The sequence below is a fragment of the Chinchilla lanigera genome, unplaced genomic scaffold (genome assembly GCF_000276665.1).
Source record: "Chinchilla lanigera isolate Chin_1 unplaced genomic scaffold, ChiLan1.0 scaffold00081, whole genome shotgun sequence".
NCBI classification, from domain to species: Eukaryota; Metazoa; Chordata; class Mammalia; order Rodentia; family Chinchillidae; genus Chinchilla; species Chinchilla lanigera.
This window is the reverse complement of record NW_004955482.1, coordinates 6401103-6418501: the sequence shown is the minus strand read 5'-3', so window position 1 is coordinate 6418501 and position 17399 is coordinate 6401103. Positions and strand designations below refer to the sequence as shown.

The 17399-nt window shown below is 60.8% G+C and overlaps 1 protein-coding gene across 3 annotated transcripts in view; it reads left to right on the top strand.

Annotated features, from left to right (window-relative positions):
- Positions 1–8320, top strand: part of Mlxip (MLX interacting protein) — a gene marked incomplete at its 5' end in the record, with an annotated part of 46401 nt that extends 38081 nt beyond the window's left edge. The window contains 10 exon segments of one of the 3 annotated variants that reach the window (XR_001230988.1): positions 405–1059; positions 1569–1690; positions 1816–1996; positions 3543–3667; positions 4363–4464; positions 4539–4666; positions 4841–4964; positions 5926–6055; positions 6491–7479; positions 7589–8320. Coding sequence is in view for 2 of the 3 variants with exons in the window: in XM_013503703.1 (XP_013359157.1) it covers positions 405–1059; positions 1569–1690; positions 1816–1996; positions 3543–3667; positions 4363–4464; positions 4539–4666; positions 4841–4964; positions 5926–6055; positions 6491–6612 (1689 nt within the window). 3 annotated transcript variants of the gene reach the window in all.
- Between the last annotated feature and the right edge of the window lie 9079 nt (positions 8321–17399).

The following is a 17399-nucleotide window of genomic DNA, read 5'->3' as shown; positions in this document are numbered from 1 at the left end:
AACTGGCACAGGTGCTGGGGCCACAGAGCAGAGTTGGGGTCCCCTGGGGAGCCCTGGTGCCCACTGAGCCCCCATGACGGAGCCCCGCTGCCCACCCCGGCTCGGGCAGGACGCGTCTCTGGAGCTGAGAGCCACACGTGTGACCTCCGGTGCTCCCTGCTTGGCGAGAAGCCGATACCGGCCCTGCCCTGGGGGACCCTGAGCAGCTGGGCCCCGGCCACCTTTCTGTGTAACAGAGACCTGGAGACGGGGGAGCCCCCTGGGGCCTGGAAACCGGATTCCCCGGGTGGCCGCGCGCCCTGGGGAGCCCCAGCCGGCTCAGCGCAGATCCCCTGGCCCCTCGGTCTCGGGCTCCCTCACTGGGCTGTGCCAGCACCGGCCCTCATCGCTGTCTCCCCTCTCAGGAGAGCATCCTGCCGGCCGCCACGCTGCCCTCCGTGAGCCTCCCCGACAGCCTCATCGCCCCCTCCGCGGGCCCCTCCCTCGAGCCCGCGGCCGGCCCGGCCTGTGACCGCACTTCGCAGGCCGGGGACCCCTTCCTGCAGCCCTCGGACTTTGCTCCCTCAGAGCCGCCACTGGGTGTCCCACAGCCCTTTCTCCCCGTTTTCCCCATGCCCTTGCTGCCCCCCAGCCCCGCCCAGGCCCCCGGCCCGCCCGTGTTACCCTCAGTGCCCCCTCCCGGCCCTGCCTTGACGCCCCCGGCGCTGCCTGCCTTCCCGCAGCTGCCGAGGTTTGCGGGGGTCAGCAAGCCCCCCCCTGTCATCACCCACACAGCCTCTGCCACCCTCACCCATGCCGCCGCCGCCACCACCTTCAGCCAGAGCCAGGGCCTCGTGATCACGGCCCACCACCCTCCGCCCTCGCCATCCCCCTGTGCCCTTGCACTGTCACCGGTCCCCCAGCCCCCAGCCGTCGGGTCTCCCCAGACTCGTCTGACTTTCGTACACCCCAAACCTGTGTCCTTGACTGGAGGGAGACCTAAGCAGCCCCTCAAAATAGTGCCTGCCCCCAAGCCTGAGCCCGTGTCCTTGGTGTTGAAGAGCACACGCCTGGCCCCAGGTGAGTCTGGGGTTCCCAGGAGGGCTGTGCCCCTGTCCCAAAGGCTGTCGGATTTGCATCCCCCCTCCCTTTAAAGGAAGCAGACATCGGTAATCCACATGTGTGATCTGTTCTGTTTTCTGTTCTGTTTCTTTGTTTTTTTTGTTTATGTTTTTGCTTTGTTTTTCTCCTATACTGGGAATCGAACTCACGACCTTGCTTTTGCCAGGCAGGCGCTATGCCGCTGAGCTAAACCCCAGCCCCTGTTATGTTTCTTTTAAAAGTTAGTCACAGCCCAGTTTGAAAACATGGTCCTGGTGTACCCTCTGGGGTCCATAATGTGTCCCCTTCAAGAAGTCACAAAGCAGAGTTTCATGGCCTGGTGGCTCTCCCTCCCTGTCCCCTGTGGGGTGGAGCAGGGTGCCCACTGACTGCCCTGGGCCCTGCCGTTTACAGCCAGGCATTTGGGTCAGGAGCGGTCTAGCCCTGCAGGCTCAGGCCTGACTGCACCCTCTCTCCACGCCTGGCAGCTGCCTTCCCAGGCCAGCCACAAGCAGTGATCATGACATCCGGCCCTCTCAAGAGAGAAGGGATGCTGGCGTCCACGGTATCCCAGCCTGGCGTGGTCATCGCCCCTGCTGCCATGCCCAGGGTGAGCGGGTACAGCGGACCTGAACTGTCCCTTTTACCCCAGTGCACTTGGGCGGCCCCCCAGTGTGACAGGTCTGCTATGCTGTGCATCAGCAGTTGGGTAACCCCTTTCCCATGGCACCTCAGGCTCCCGGAGTCACCGAATTCCACAGTGGCATCCTGGTGACAGACCTCAGCCACAGCGCGGGTGGCCAGCCGGCCCCCGTCTCCCGGCTCTTCTCCCCAGGCATGGTGCAGGACTCGCTGGTGAAGGTGGAGCAGGCCCCACTTCGAGGGGGCAGCCCGCAGGTCCCTGCCGCAGGGCCCGGTGAGTGTCTCTGCAGTCAGGGTGGGAGGGCACGCAGGGCTCCCCAGACTGCCGGACACACAGTCAGCCAGTGGTGTGGCCCGGGGTTGTGCTCATGGCAGGGTGACTGCAGCAGCACCAGAGGGCAGGCAGTGACTGCTTCTCACAGTTAGGGACCTGGTACTTGGGGAAGCCACTCTTTTTTATTTTGGTTTTTTGAGACAGGGTCTGGCTCTGTAGTACAGGCTGGCCTCGAACTCATGACAGTCTCCTGCCTCAGCCTCCCAAGAGCTAGGAGTACAGGCATGCGCCACCACGCACGGCTCTCGGGAAGCCATTCTTAACCTCTCAGTGAGGCCCAGCCTGGAGCAACCAGCTCTCATGCGGAAAGGGAGGCAGTTTCTAGAAAATGTGGGGCCCCTGTAGCCATGGGAGCTGAGCGGTTTCCAGCGTGTGGTGCACGATGGCCCCGGCTGCAGAGACAGGCAGGTGCACTGATTTTGCCCAGAGGCAGCTGCAGGGGCGGTGGACAGAGGGGGCGGGCAGGAGAGAGAGAGACAGAGAGGACCCTCTGGTCTGCACTGATGCCTCGGTGCAGTCCCTGCAGGAAGCCAGGGAGAGGTCTGGGCAACCTGGCTGGTCTCAGTGTGGCCAAACGTGGCTTCACAGCTGCGCTGTGAGGGCTGACGGACTTTGGGGCAAAAGTCCGGTAGAGGTTTTGCAACAGGGAAGTGGGCCTCTCAGCGACTCGGGTTAACAGGCCTGAGGAGGTCCGGGGCTGCTCTGTCGCGGCCTGTGTGGGTGTCTCGGTTACTTTTCTCTCATTGCTGGGACAAAATACCTGATGCCTAAAATGAAGGAAGGAAAAGTTTATTTCGCTTACAGTTTGTGGAGGTTTCAGTCCATACTTGGCAGATTACAAGGCAGACTGGCACATGGCAGAGGGCTACAGCTCCTGGTGCAGAACACAGCAAAAGAAACAAGCACACACCAGGGCGGAATTGGGGAGGAATGGCGGAGGAGGACTGGCCTCAGGCACTCTTTTCCTCTCCCTTACATATGCAAATTATCCACCCCAGGCAGGTGCAGCTCTCACACCCATAATTAAACTCTAATAGCCTGCCCCATGGCTGCATGAGGCTTTGGGGGGACACACAGACAAACCATAACAGTGGGTCAGAGGGCAGTGGTGTTTTTAATGAAAAGTGTCAGGGAGTGGGTAGGACAGACGTGTGAGAGACTAGTGCAGGGCTGACAGAACAACAGAGGCCAGCGCGCCCAGCGCAAGAGCAGGAACCTCCGGTGACACCCTCGGGCCTCTCTGACCTGGGATGGCTGAACCCTGCCGCTGCCGCTGCCGCTGCCGCTGCCGCTGCCGCTGCCTCTGCCTCGTGTCTGACAGCTGTACTGTGTGTCGCATCCCTTTGGGGTCGGGGCCCTGGGGTGGGATCAGAGGTTAAAAACGTGCTTCCGAGTCCCACCCCTGCAGGGCCCCATCCGTGCGGGCCACTGGACAGCCCCACTTCCTGCCTGTCGCTCACCTACAACGGCCCCCTCTTCCCCTCAGGTCGCGATGGCCCGAACTCAGGCCAGGCCTCTCCGTGTGCATCGGAGCAAAGCCCCAGTCCTCAGTCTCCCCAGAACAACTGCTCAGGGAAATCCACAAACCCCAAAAACATGGCTGCACTAAAGGTATGACAGGGCTCTCAGCTGGATCAGAGTCGGAAGAGAGGTCAGAGGACCTCTGGGGCAGCTGCGTTCTCTGCAGGGGTGGGCAGAGCTGGCCATTGACATGCAGCCTGGAGCGGCAGCCGCCGGGATGTCAGACCGGCCCTTGCCGGCCGTCTCAGCGGGCTGCACCCGGTGACGAGGGTCTGCCGCACTGCATCCTCAAAGCCCTCCGCCACCACCTGGGGCAGGGAGGAAGTGGGAGCTGGTACCCGGAGTCGCAGGGGAGGCGGAGGCCAGCGAGGGAAGGACAGAGCAGGCAGCGTCCCTAGCCAGCCCCCAGCCCCACCTCCACTTCCCATTAGAGCCTTTTAGCATTTTATTTTTTATTTTGTGGTGCCAGGAATGGAATCCAGGGCCTCGCACACGCCAGGCAAGCGTTCTACCACTGAGCTACGTCCCCAGCCCTTTCTGTTTTTTGAGACAGGGTCTCTAAGTTGTTCAGGCTGGTCTCAAATCTGGAATCCTCCTGCCACTGCATCAGTTCTTTTTAGCTCTTACTGTCTCCTCCTCCCTTGCCCCGCAGCCCGCCTGCCCCGTACCCGAGGGCCGGGCTGCCGCAGTGGCTTCAGGCTGGGCGGGGAGGAGAGAAGTGGAGGGCCGGGGGCCTCGCCTTTGTCCCCCGCCTTTCCCCTGGTGACCGGTCGGTTCCCCAACAGAACCAGCAGCTGAAGCACATCTCAGCTGAGCAGAAGCGACGCTTTAACATCAAGATGGGCTTCAGCACCCTCAATAGTCTGATCTCCAACAACTCCAAGCCGGTGAGCCGCCCGAGGTGTCAGCGTGGCGACGGGCCGGTGCCGCCCGGGCCGCGCTGAGCTGCCTGTCCCCGCAGAGCAGCCACGCCATCACACTGCAGAAGACCATGGAGTACATCGCCAAGCTGCAGCAGGAGCGGGGCCAGATGCAGGAGGAGGCCCGGCGGCTGCGGGAGGAGATCGAGGAGCTCAACGCCACCATCATGTGAGGCCGTGTCCCAGAGCGGGGGACCCTCCATGCCACGTGCCCTGCTCCCCACAGCCTCTCTGCCCGTGCCCGGCGCCAACCCCGCCACTGGCCAGTCCTGCCGTCGGTGCCCCGGCTCCTGCTCTGCCCTCGACTGCCCAGTCTCACCCCTGACTCCCTGTGTTGTTTCAGCTCCTGCCAGAAGCTCCTTCCCGCCACCGGGGTCTCCGTCACCCCGCGCCAGGTCGATCACTTGAGAGACATGTTCGAGGAATACGTGAAGAGCCGGACCCTGCAGAACTGGAAGTTCTGGATTGTATCTTTGCGGTGCCCTTGCCCCTCCCTCTCAGGCAGTGCCCGGGAACAGTGGACAGATGGTCCTCACGTGGTCGTCCCGGTCCATCGGGACAGACAGGGCGGCCTCTGTCTCAGAGAGCGGCTCTGGCTGGGCTCTGCGGGTTGGCTGTGGTTGGCGGCTGTGCCCGCTGGGGCTTCGCAGGCACTTCGCAGGAGCAGCCAGGGAGGCCAAGTGGCAGGTGGTGCCAGAGCCGCAGCAGAGCCAGCTGGGTGGGAGGAGAGGGTCCTACAGCTCGTCAGCTGGTCCAGGCGCCCTGCAGCAGGAGGGTGACCTGCCCTGGGACAGGCAGAAAGCGAGGTACACACAACTGCAGGGGCCCGTTCTCTCCAGAGCCACCAGCTGCTGCCCGGCCTTTGGTGTCGTGACAGCCTTCCAGGGTAGCACGGCCTTTGCAGAGAGCGCCCGCCATGGCGGTGCCCGCTCAGCCTCCAGCACTCCAGGCACGCGGCAGGTTGACCACAGCAGGCACTCGGTGGGAGGCACAGCTGCAGTGTCCGGCGGAGCGGGGTGCCCTGCGCCCGTGTCCTGCGGGTGGCACATTCCTCATCTCCAGGCTGAGTAGGGGTGAGGACAACGAAGTCCGAGAAGCCCAGGGCGAGCCTGCACTACCTCCTGAGGTGACTGAGCCCTGCTCCGGCCTTGGGGACTCCAGGCATAGCTGCAGTAACAAGAAACACAAATGCCACCTCCAGGTGGCTTCTCCTTTGGGCCTGCATGTGCCCCGGTGTCACATAAAAACGTGCGCACGCCATTTGCAGACATGTTCCAGACAGACGCCGGTCCCAGGTGGAGCACAGCGTCTGGCCGCACAGAGGACTCCCCGGCCTAGGGAGGGAGGACCCTCCCCACCCATCCCCGGGGCCCAGCCCTGGGCGAGTGCCCCGTGCTCTGCCCCCGCTTCCTTAACCAAGGCCCGCAGTTTAGCATCATCATCAAGCCGCTCTTCGAGTCCTTCAAGGGCATGGTGTCCACCAGCAGCCTGGAGGAGCTGCACCACACGGCGCTGTCCTGGCTGGACCAGCACTGCTCCCTGCCGGTCCTCAGGCCGAGTGAGTTGGGGGCTGGGCCGGGGGGAGGGAGCCTTTCGGGGAGACGGCACTCAGGGACCCAGACTGGCGGTGCAGGAGTCCCTGGGCCGGAGCACCACAGTGGGGGCAGTGCAGGGCCCTGGGCTCCCTGCCACGTGCCCGCCATCGGGTCAGATCCCACCTCAGCGAGCGCCTGTAGTTTGCAGGCCCGGTTTCTGGATCTGTCACGGATCCGTTCTGATCAGGTCCCATTCCCAAAGAGCAGGGCTAGTAAATGAGGGGCGCGAGCCCTGAGGCAGCAGCGGCCGGGTGGAGCCCTGGGTGTGGGGAGAGCCCAGGTTCCTGCCGAGGGCCGCCCTGCACCTGGGCGCTGTGGCTGGCACACCCTGGTGGGGCTGTGTCACTGCCCGCCCTCCGTGTCCCTGCCGGCCCCACTGACCGCCCTGTGTCCTGCAGTGGTGCTGAGCACCCTCCGGCAGCTGAGCACCACCACCTCCATCCTGACGGACCCGTCCCAGCTGCCGGAGCAGGCGTCCGAGGCTGTCACCAGGGGTGGCCCGCGATCGGGGGAGTCCTAGCTGTGTGGCTGGTACGCGGCCGCGAGAGGCTCGAGAGCCCCCTTCCCGACGCCCAGCCTCAGGTCTCCTCACCTCGTGGCTGCAAGCTGTCGGGATCCACACTCAGGTCTGAAGTGGGCCGAAGCCTGCCTGCAGCAGCGGCCTCCACGGGGCCCCCCTGTGACCTCACGCAGCGACCTCAGCCGCCGCCCTCCCTCCCTGCAGGGAAGTGTGGCCCTGTTCTGTCCTGCTGGTGGCCTGTGGGGCCAGGCCAGGGAGGGAGCTATGGGACAGAGAAAGAGCCTGCTCCTGCGGGCGGGACATCCGGGGTCCCTCTCAGTCCCGTTCTGAGACTCACAAACTTGTCCCTGTCACGTCTGTATCCTCCGGGCCCGCCTGGTGCCACTGCACACGCTCTGGCTCTGAGGGCCAACTGGAGACGTCTTCCACACTCCCAGGCCCAACAGCGCAACTGCGGGGGACCTGGACCCCTGGCTCGGCCTCGCCAGAGCCGCAGGGCCGAGCCTCCCGTCAGCCCCCGGCACTCGCCCCTCCCCTGGAGCGGAAGGTGCGTCCGCCTGCCTGCGCGCCTTCCCGGCCGGCTTGCTGCTGCGCTTTACCCCAGCTGGTGCTGCCTGGCCGCGGCGCAGGCCGCCTCCTCCCTCCCCGCAGAGGCCCCGTAGCCCTGGCCCCACGCGGCAGCCGTGGGAAGGACAGCCTGCTCTGGGGGCAGGCCCGCCTCGGTCCTGGCCTGGAAGGTCACACTCCGTGCTGCCACTGCCGGCCTGGTTGCCTCATCCGTTTCCTCCAGCGGGAGCCCCAGACCGAGGCCTGGGTTTTCGGATCAGAGATGCCACCGCGCTGACAGGCAGGACCTCAGGCACCCAGGTCAGACGGTGCAGCCTGCACTGGGGACAGCCTGGGCGTGCACGCCACAGGGGGCGCAGAAAGGGCAGGAGGACCTGCTCGCCCTGGCCGCTTTCGCCCGTCGCTGCAGGTGGCAGGTGCACGCTCTGCACTCAGGGAGCCCAGCCAAGGGCGCCTCCTCCGTCCTGCTGTGACGGCCCCAGCAGCCGGCCAGCTTGCCTCCACTCGCCGTGGCCTCGCCACCTCTCGGCGCCTCCTGCCTGAGCTCAGCATCCTGAGGGAGCCGTGTGAAGAGGGGCCCAGGCTGCCCAGAGCTCCGGTCCAGAGCCCCACTGGCTCGGGAGGCCCCAGCGCTGAGGCCTGCGTGGGCTGCCGGCTCCCCCGCACCCTGCTGATGGAGAACAGGAAGGCAGGGTGGCATCCCCGGGCCACCAGCAGTGCCACCATGTCCACCTTGGCCCGTCTCCACTTCTGCCCCATGTGGGAGCAGCTTGGTGGCACCCCTCAGCCACCCCTAAACGTGTTTACAGGCTGAGGGGTGCACACGGTGTGGGCCCTGGGAAATGGCCGTAGAGTGGATCCCTTACCCCGGGACGAACGTGAAGCCCCCTTTCAGCAGGTCAAGGCCACTGTGATCAGAGAGGCCCAGTAGGGTGAGAAGGAAAACCAAATGTCGCTGAGGGCCTGAGGCCAGGGCTTCCCACCCCTGTGCCTTGTGACGTGCAGACGACGCGGCAGCCACTGGCCAGGGCTCTCCTGACGATGGCTTTCTCCCTGCCTCGCGTGGAGAGACTGTTGCTTAAACTCCATGGGATATAAAATTGGCCTGTTGCTTCTTTGGCCTACCTCTCCCTTTTGCTGATTAATGTTTGTGGTTCTGTTTTCCTCAGACATTTAAGGCGGTAGGCTGTGTGAGACGTGTGTGCGTGTGTGTGTGTGTGCGTGTCCATCCTGGCAGGCTGACATGGCATGTTTTTGTTTTTGAGATCGACTTTGATTCATTTCTCTTGGTGCTTACGGCCGCCGCGGCAGTGGGAAACCACAGCACGTCTGCCCCGCACGCGATCACTGCTTGCCTGCCTCGACCTCTGTCCTGGGCTCCCGGGTCAGCGTCCAGGAGCAGCAGGTCACTGCGCTGCTGCCCTGCCGTGGGCGCTGAGCCGCACCGTGCCTGGTCCGTTTACACGCATTTCACCCGCCCTTGCCCCCTTGCACACATGCAGCGGGCGCTGCCCCACGGGTGACAAGAGCTCGGCCTGGAGGACAGGAGTTGGGCCCTGAGTAGAGAGCTCCGTGCTTCTGTGAAATCTCAGGGGCAATCAGCACCCTGCTGCTCTTTCACTATGAGTGCGCGGCCGTGTGGTACCGGGCTGCGTTTCTTTCCGGGCTTTCTGAGAGGTGGGGCAGAGAAGCTGTGCAGTCTCAGGAGTCGGTGCTGACCATGTGCTGGGCTCTGTGCTGGCCAGCGGAGCCCTCGCCCTGCCTGTGTCCCCGGCACCCACGGGGTGGGCTGGGCACCCCTCAGTGACCGCCCCATCCTCGTCCCTGTGCCTGGGGCCTGACCCACCCTCCCAGGGCTCCACGCTGACAGTTTCTTGCTCTGGCCGAGAGAGATGTCCATTTGGACTCAGAGCACATGGCACTGCAACCCCGGGCAGTGCCCGTGCTGGTCCCTGCCAGGGCAGGAGGGTGGTGCCAGGCTGGGCCCGCCTCACCAGCGGCTCCGCAGCTGGGGGCACATCGCCCCAGCCCGGCTGGGCCTGCTGCGCTGGCTGTGACGTGGGCACCCGGGGACGTCCGCTCCTCATTCACGCCCCCGTCTTTTGTCCTCATCGGGTCCTTGAAGGGCTCCATCCTTCAGCCGAGGCCTCACCTCCTCCCCAGTGCCTTTCCTGAGACAGTGGCACCCAGGGAGCCCTGGCACAGCCCGAGCTACGTGCCAGGTTTCCTGCTGGGCGATGCTGACGCGGCAGCAGCTCGGCCGTGCACAGAGGGATGAGGCCGTGGCTCTTTGCCACCTCGCAGGGTTTCCCAGGACGTTCGGCGTGTGCTGGCGAGTGTGAGGGAGCGGGAACGTTGGGTCTCAGCGGGGCAGCCTGCGTGTGCAGCAGTGACACTGATGCTGGTCCTGGTGTGGGCACTGGGATCGTGGCCACCTTAGGTGCAGACGGATGGCAGGCGCCAGGGACACAGGAGAGGCCTCGGGACACAACCTGGGCCTGCTTCCTCCAGGGCCTGGCGGCGGGCAGGGGCCTGTCCACCGCCGCCGATGTCCCGCTCTGCACCCCACTGCTCGTCCTGCTCGGGAAGCCCGGCACTCCAGAGAAAAGGGAGCTTCTCACGTTGAATGTTGACCTGTACGTGTGCACAGCCATGAGCCTGTGTATGTGTTCAAGAGATTTTATTTTTATAAAGTTCTTTTCTGCGTATTTCGCAAAATCCACCGCCATCCCCCTGGCAGATTTGAGTTCCGCAGTGGTGACCCTGAGCCCGGCGGAGCCACAGTTTCCTGCAGGGCTTCCGGCACGGCTCGGCGTGCTGGAGCACTGACGGCGGCAGGCTGGGAGACACAGGCGTTTTACACGCTTCTGTCACTTACGTTGAGGGGTGCAGTCCAGGGGAGGTCCTGAGGGCAGGCTGGGCGAGCGCGCCTGTCGCTGGTCTGAGACGCCGCCGCCGACCAGTGTGTTCTCCTTTTCGGGTGCGGGTGTGCGCACATGGCTACTTCGTCCTGTTGTAAGCTTTGGTGAGTGGGACTCCTTCGGTGACACTTGGAGGTCCGGAAACCAAACGGAAGGGTTGGCTGTGAGCCGAGGCCCCCAGCATGTGTCGCCCAGCATGGCCCCTGTCACACTGCTTTTGGGAAGCAGGTCGCCACCAGCTGGACTCAACACTGTAATGCGTTTTTAAAACTATATTTGCATCCAAGACAATAAAATCTTATTTTTTGGAAAAGCCTGTGCTGTGTGGCCTTCGGCGCCGCCCACCACGCTGTGGGAGAGATGGGGAGGGCACGGGACCCAAGCCGAGTGGCACCGTCCTGGCCGATCCCCGCCAGCCTCGGGACCAGAGCCAGCCCTGAGCCGAGGCATCTGGAGGACAGTGTCACAAGGAGCGGACGTGACGAGCGCTGCGCATGCGCTTGGTGTCCGGGTGCTTGGTGACCCGAGAAGCTTGTGATGGCCCCAAGTCTCCTGGCTGACGTTGACCCAATCCGTTTTTTTTTTTTTTTTTTTTTGAGACAAGGTCTTGCTACATAGTACAGGCTGGCCTTGAACTCATGCTGATCCTCCTGCCTCAGCCTCCTGAGTGTGAGGATTACAGTTGTGCGCCACCACGCCCAGTGACCCAATCCTTAGAAACACACAGGGCTGTTCCTTTGTCCTGATATTGAGAAGGCTCCTCACCCCGTCCATTAAAGCTTCTTATCTTCCAGCAGCGTCTTCCTGTGCCCTGAGCCTGCCCGCCTGGCTCCTGGCACCTGGACAAGGTGACGAATGAGAGGAGCCCGGCCCGGGCAAGCTGCTGGCCAGGCTCATGGGACAGCAGCCCCCTGGGAAGAAGCCATCGTGACAGTGAGCCCGGGCCTCAGAAGTGGGTCTGCGGGGACGAGGAAGGACGCGTTTCCACGGAGCTTGGCAGCAGGCTCTGAGGCAGCTTGCCGTCACACATACAAATTAGGCGCCCTCGGGAAGAACTGGAGGGGAAGGGGCCGGTGGGGAGGCCCTGTCCCTCAGTGCTTCTGACATAGCTCGGGTTCCTCTTGCAGAGGAAGAATCCAGGTTGTTTCTGAAATAACAAGCTCCATGGGTCAGAGAAGACAAAAAAGGCCTTTTAGTTGGTGGTGTTTTAGTTTGGTGCAATCGTCTTGCCTCAGCCTCCCAGTGCTGGGATTACAGGCGTGCACCGCCACGTCTGGCATGTGGGCTAGATCTATAGACCACAGTTTTCCTTTTTTGGTGGCTATCTTCTGCAGGTCTGGATTTAAATTTAGATTTGTAGAGGGTGGAGTGCTCATACTTGTCCTTTATTTTTTCCTTATCCCAAAAGCTAATAAACATGGTTTTTGTTTTTGTCTTTTTGAGACAGGGTCTTGCTTTGCAGTTCAGGCTAGCCTTGAACTCACTTTGTAGCCGAGCCTGGCCTGGAACTCACAGTGGTCCTCCTGCCTCAGCCTTCCGAGTGCTGGAATTACAGGCGTGCTTCACCATGCTCAGGACTGGTACCAGCTGGGTTTTCTGTGCTCCTCATCGGCAGCTCCATTTTTTCAGAGCAGAGCTCAGCTCTGTGTGGGTTTCACCTGCTCAGAGCCGGGTGCTCTTCGACACCATCTCAGGGCTGCATCACCGCCTGCGGTTCGGTCACCGTGAGGCTCCTGGAGGCCTTATGGGCAACTGCAAAGTAACAGCAGGAGCAGAGCGGGGCCTGTGCGTAGTGGTTGATCAGATTTTCTGTTTAGCTAAATCATGAACTAGAAAGCCCGGTAGTTTAGAAGGGGAAAGCAGTGTAAGATAAGAGTACTTTCCTGCCTCAGCCTAATCTCTTCATCTCGCTGACTGATTCTAGCTCCTGGGGAAGACACCCGGCAGGGCAGGACTGGTCGGTTCCGTTACATCTTGTATGGGGGGTGGCGGGTGAGCCGCCAGGTCCCTACCTGCCCTCCACGCTGATCCCAGCCTGTTGTGTCCTGAGTCCCCAAGGCCCCCCGTCAGTGGGATGGAAGCGGGCGCTGTGGGACCCTGTGGGAAGTGGGTAGAGGTCAGCGTGCCTGAGGGCAGGTGGCGCTTGGGCCGGGAGCCAGCAGGACAGGCACAGCGGGCCAGGGAAGGAGGGGTGTGGGCGAAAAAGCGCTTGGCGAAGGCGTGTCGAGGAGGGGGCCCTCGCCCGACCCCACGCCTCCGGCCCTCGCCTTTCCTGGAAGCCGTCCGGGGACTCGGGGCTTTCCTCCGTTATCTCTCCGCTCTGCTCATTTCTCCCTCCGCCGACTCAGCCCCCTCGGTTTCCTTCTGGGACCTCACCTGCTCACCCCGCTGTGACCGTCACTGTCCCCTGCCAGACACCTGCTGGTGCCCAGCCGCTCTGCACCCGATGGCGCTCGGAGCCTCCTGCCCGGCCTCCACCAGTGCCCGGAGAGCTCTGCCAGCAGCCAGACCAGGCCTCCTGCCCGGGCCACGCCTGCTCCCGGTCCCTGCTGCTGCGGCGGCTGCCCCCGTTGTCACGCAGCCTGGTCTGGAGGTCGCTTGCCGTGGGCTGTGGCCCACCCACGGGCCCCATGTGGTGACACTTGTGTCTCCCTGCAGACCGTGACCCTGGAGTGTGAAGTCAGCAGCAGACCCAGCCCAGTGCCACTGTCCAACAACTTCACAGCATTAGCTTGTGATCAAAACAGTCCCAAAGAAAAAATCCAAGTGCAAGGGGAAAGGATGAGGCTTGGAGGCACAAGCACCTGCCCGGCAAGCCCAAGGTCCTGAGTGTGATTCCCGGTACCAAAAAATAAAACAAAAACCCCCACTGTTTAAAATGCAAGGGCATGGTTGTGCAAACCTTTAATCCCAGCTACTCAGGAGGCTGAGGCAGGAGGACTGCGCATCCAGGCTAGTCTGGGCAATTTAGCAAGATCCTGTCTCCAAATAAAAACTTTAAAAAAATAAAAAAAATTTAAAAATTAAAAAATAAATAAAAAATTTTAAAAGGCCTTGCAGTGTAGCTCAATAGTAGAGTACCCTTGAATTCCATCCCCCGTACTGAAAAAAAAGGTAAAAAAGTGAAGTTCCACCAATTCACAGAGAAGAGGAAAACCAATAGTGGAGAACCAAAGGTTTCTTTGTTTCAGAGGGAATTTGCTAAGATAGAGCAGATTATGCTTCCCCAGTTTGTAAAGGAAAAGACTGGGATCTACCATTGTAGAAAGAATATGTTTTTAATTCTGAGAAGGGTTCTTGCTATGTTGCCCAGGCTGGTCTCAAATTTCTGGGCTCCAGTGACCCTCTTGCCTCAGCCTCCTGAGCAGCTGTGATGACAGGTGTGCACTTCCATACTAGGCAAGAAAAAGGGCTTTCAAGCTCTGTTGTCTTATTCTGGACAGTGAGGAGATCAGAGGAACAGTGAAAAGGAAACAAGAGGCACCCAGACGAGTGTGACAGGCGGAGGCGGAGGGGAGAGGAGAAAAAGCCTTAGATGTAAACCAAGAAAGCAAACATGCAGCGAGTGAAACCGCTCGGCGCACGAGACTGTGACCAAGCAAAGCAAATAACCCTGTGAAAGCCGCGGAGCCCTGTGGGGCTGCGGGAAGGGGCTGGGAGGAGCGGCTCTGCCCGCTCTCGCGGCGGGTCACACCTCTCCCCGTCCCATCCTGACCCAGGGCCCCAAGGGGACCCCAGCAATGTGGCCGAGATACGCACACGAGCCGCCTGCACCCGCAGGAAGCCAGCGGCAAAGCCAGACAGAGGGGAAGTGCCCTGTGCGTGCTGAGCCAGGCGGCCCTGGGAGGGGGCTGGGCGGAGCCGGGGACCCAGCAGGGGCAGGCTGACCCTGGAGAGGGGAGCAGGTCCCCGGAGCGCCTGGCAAGGCTCCTGGGAAATCCTCAAGCTGAAGTGGCCAGCAGAGGAGCCTGGGTCTCCCAGCACCGAGCCAGCCTCGGTATCCCTGCCGGCCGCCAGCCCCTGCTGGGAGAGGGAGGCTGAGCCCCGCGCGGGTCAGTTCGACTCCCACAGCAGAGGTCTGACAGGCATGTGGCCACGACCCGGTGCAGCTCAAAGGACGACAAAGAAGGCGATGAATAGGTGGAGGGCGGAGATGTTATTGGATCCTTTAAAACCGTTTCCTCAGCTGGGTCCGGTGGTGCACACAGTAATCCAGCATTCAGGAGGCTGAGGCAGGAGGATCACCATGATTTTAAAGTCAGCTTGAACTACATGAGGAAGCACTGTCCCCCAAAACCAAGCCAAACCAAACCAAACAAAAAATAAACCCCAACCCAAAAAGGATACTTTGGAGTCTTCTCAAAATCTCGACTTTATTTACTTTCTCAGTGGTCTAGGAGTGAGCGCAACCCTGAGAGCAGATGTTCTTGAATTCAGCGTGTGGTCCTCTACTAGTGATGCAATGTGGACAAGCTAGTTCATCTCTAAAGTACACAATTGAGGCGTGTGTGTGTGTGTGTGTGTGTCAGAGTGATTATTGTTTACTTTCAGAACTTTTTTTGGTGTGGAGTGCCTTTACACTGAGCTACATCCCCTTTTGTTGTTGTTGAGACAGTCTTGGTAATTTACCAAATTGCCCAGGCTGGGCTCAAACTTTCGATTCTCCTGCCTCAGCCTCCCAGAGTGCTGCGATTACAGCCGTGCGCCATCACAAGCAGCTTCCAGAACATGTGTGTCATCCTGTTAGCAGTCTCTCCCATCCTCCCTCCCCAGCCTCTGCCGACCACTGATTTGGTCTCTGTCTCCATGGATTTGCTTCATCTGGACCACAGACGTGCACAGTCTGTGTCTTTTTGTGCCTGGGCCCTGCACGCGGTGTGTTTTCCAGATCTTCCGCCTGGCAGCCTGTACAGTACCTCGTTCCTTTACTGCAGAGTGTGGAGCGATCGCGTTCTGCTCACTCCTTCTTCAAGGCTGTCTGGGTGGTTTCCCAGCCATTGTGAGGGACGCACCTGCGTCCCTCATTTCATTACTTTTGGGGACAGGCCCTGGGGCAGAACTGCTGTGCGTTTAAACATAAAAGGGCCTCATTTTCCACGCGGGCCATGCCGTGCACTGGCGCATCAGTATCTCTTCATCTTCACCGGGGCTTCTTATGTTCTGGTTTTGTTTTTATTGGTTATAGCCACCCCAGAAGGTGTCAGAGCTCTCTCACTGCGGTTTTGACTTGGATTTCTCTAGCCCTCATGACGTCAAGCTCGCTTGTGCTTCCCTTCTTGGGCAGTTACACCTCTTCTTAGAGAAAAGTCTATTTAAATCCTTTGCCCATTTTTAAATTGGGTTATTTGTCTTTTCACTGTTAAGTCATAAGAGTTCTTTATTTTATTTTATTTATTTATTTATTTTTGAGACAGGGTTTCACTGTGAAGTTCAGGCTGTCCTTGAACTCATAGCAATCCTTTCTTGACCTCTGGAGTGCTGGGATCATAGGCTTGCGCCACCACATCTGGCCAAGAGGTTTTTTTGTTTGTCTGTTTTTGTTTTTTCTTTGAGACAGGGTCTCACTATGCAGCTCAGGTTGGACTTGAGCTCACTTTGTAGCCTAGGCTGGCCTCGAACTCCCAAAGATCCTCCTGCCTCAGCCTCCTGAGTGCTGGAATTACAGGTGTGCACCACCATGCCCGGCCTCAAGAGTTCTTTAAGTGTTCTAGATTTTAGCTCTTTATCAGATATGGGGTGTGATCAAAATATACAGTGAATGTTTTGATTTCTAAAGTTACAGTGAGACACATCGCCGTGGATCCCTTTCAAAATACTCCCCTCCCCTTGGTGCTGAACACACCCGTCATCCTTGCCGTTTTTAAGCAGTTCTGGAGTCCTCTTTATGTTTCTATGAGGCGCAATTGGTAAAAATAAAAAGAAGTAATAAAAATTAGAAGAAACATTGCTGCCGCCGCATGCCCTCAATGGGAAGGCGGCCCATGAAACACGACATCGTGTCTCCATCGGTGTACTCACCAGCTCCGGCTCAGGCAGCTTCTGGCTCTTCCCAAATTCAAAATGGCCATGAAAGGGAGGTGTTCCGAAGTGAGTCAAGACATCCAGGCTGTCAGGATAGTGCAAGCAGACACTCAGGAAAGAGGACGTCCCGAGCTGCTGCAGGAGTGGCAAGAACAGTGGGATGAGGGTGTTGGGAGTTTGTGTGTGTGTGTGAGGGGGGATTTGAGGATTAATGCGAAGGTGCCTTTTACTGTAATATATATATATGTATGTGTATGTACACAAGATCTCACTACGTAGCCTGGCTGACCTCAAACTCCCAGTGATCCTGCTGCCTCCGCCTCTCCAGTGCGGGGACCACACCCGGCAGGCTTCTTTCGCTTAGCATGCTTTCGAGTTCATCACACTTGTGAGCTCAACACTATGCCCCAGTGACGCTGCACAGTAGTCAGCGTGATCGTCCGTACTTCCTTGGTTAAATTTATTCCTAAAGATTTTGTTTTCTTGGATGTTCTTGTACATGGGAGTTTTTGTGTTTGCGTTTGTGCGCGGGGCTTACGCCGATGACGCGCTGAGGACCGCACCCGTCCCTTCCGCGGGCCGAGCAGCCTCTTTTCCGCGGAGCGGCGTTGCCCCCGCGCGGTCTCTTCTGCGAGGGCTTGCTTTTTGCCAGCGCGCAGAAAGCAGCCGGCCGCCGTGCGGAACCCGCGCTGCTCCGGAGGTGCGTGCGCGGGCGGCCTTTGGGTTCTCTGTCCCGGCGGCAGCCGCCTGCACACGGGACAGTTCCGCGCCGCGGCCGGCCGGTGGCGGGGGAGGGACGCACGCCTGGGCGCCTGCCTGCTGAGGCGCGGGTGCCGGCCCCGCGTGTGCGGTCTTCGGGGCACCTCAGAACGCCTGGCGGGGGCCCCCCGCGCCCCGTGTCGCGTAGCCCTGCGCGCTGGGCCCGTCTCCGCGCTGCTCGCGGGCAGGCTGCGGCCGATGCGGGTGACATCGCCTTCCCTCCGTGCTGCGTGACAGGGGGCTGCTGACGCGGGAAGGCGCCCTCGCCCTGAGGCAGCGGCGAGGACGCAGAGGGGCCGAGGCCTGCGGCCAGCCTGGGTGTGGAACGGGGTCCTGCGGCCTTGAGATGCGCGGTGGGGTGCGTCCGGCCAGGACGCCCGCGGCAGCTTCGGGCGGCGGGGGAAGGGTTGGCGAAGGTGTGGCTGGCAAGCTGGGAGGCCCCGGGGTCTGCCCTGCAGAGCCAGGGCCGCGGACTCCATTCCGGAAGAGCAGTGAGCACAGACGAATTCCTTGAAAAAG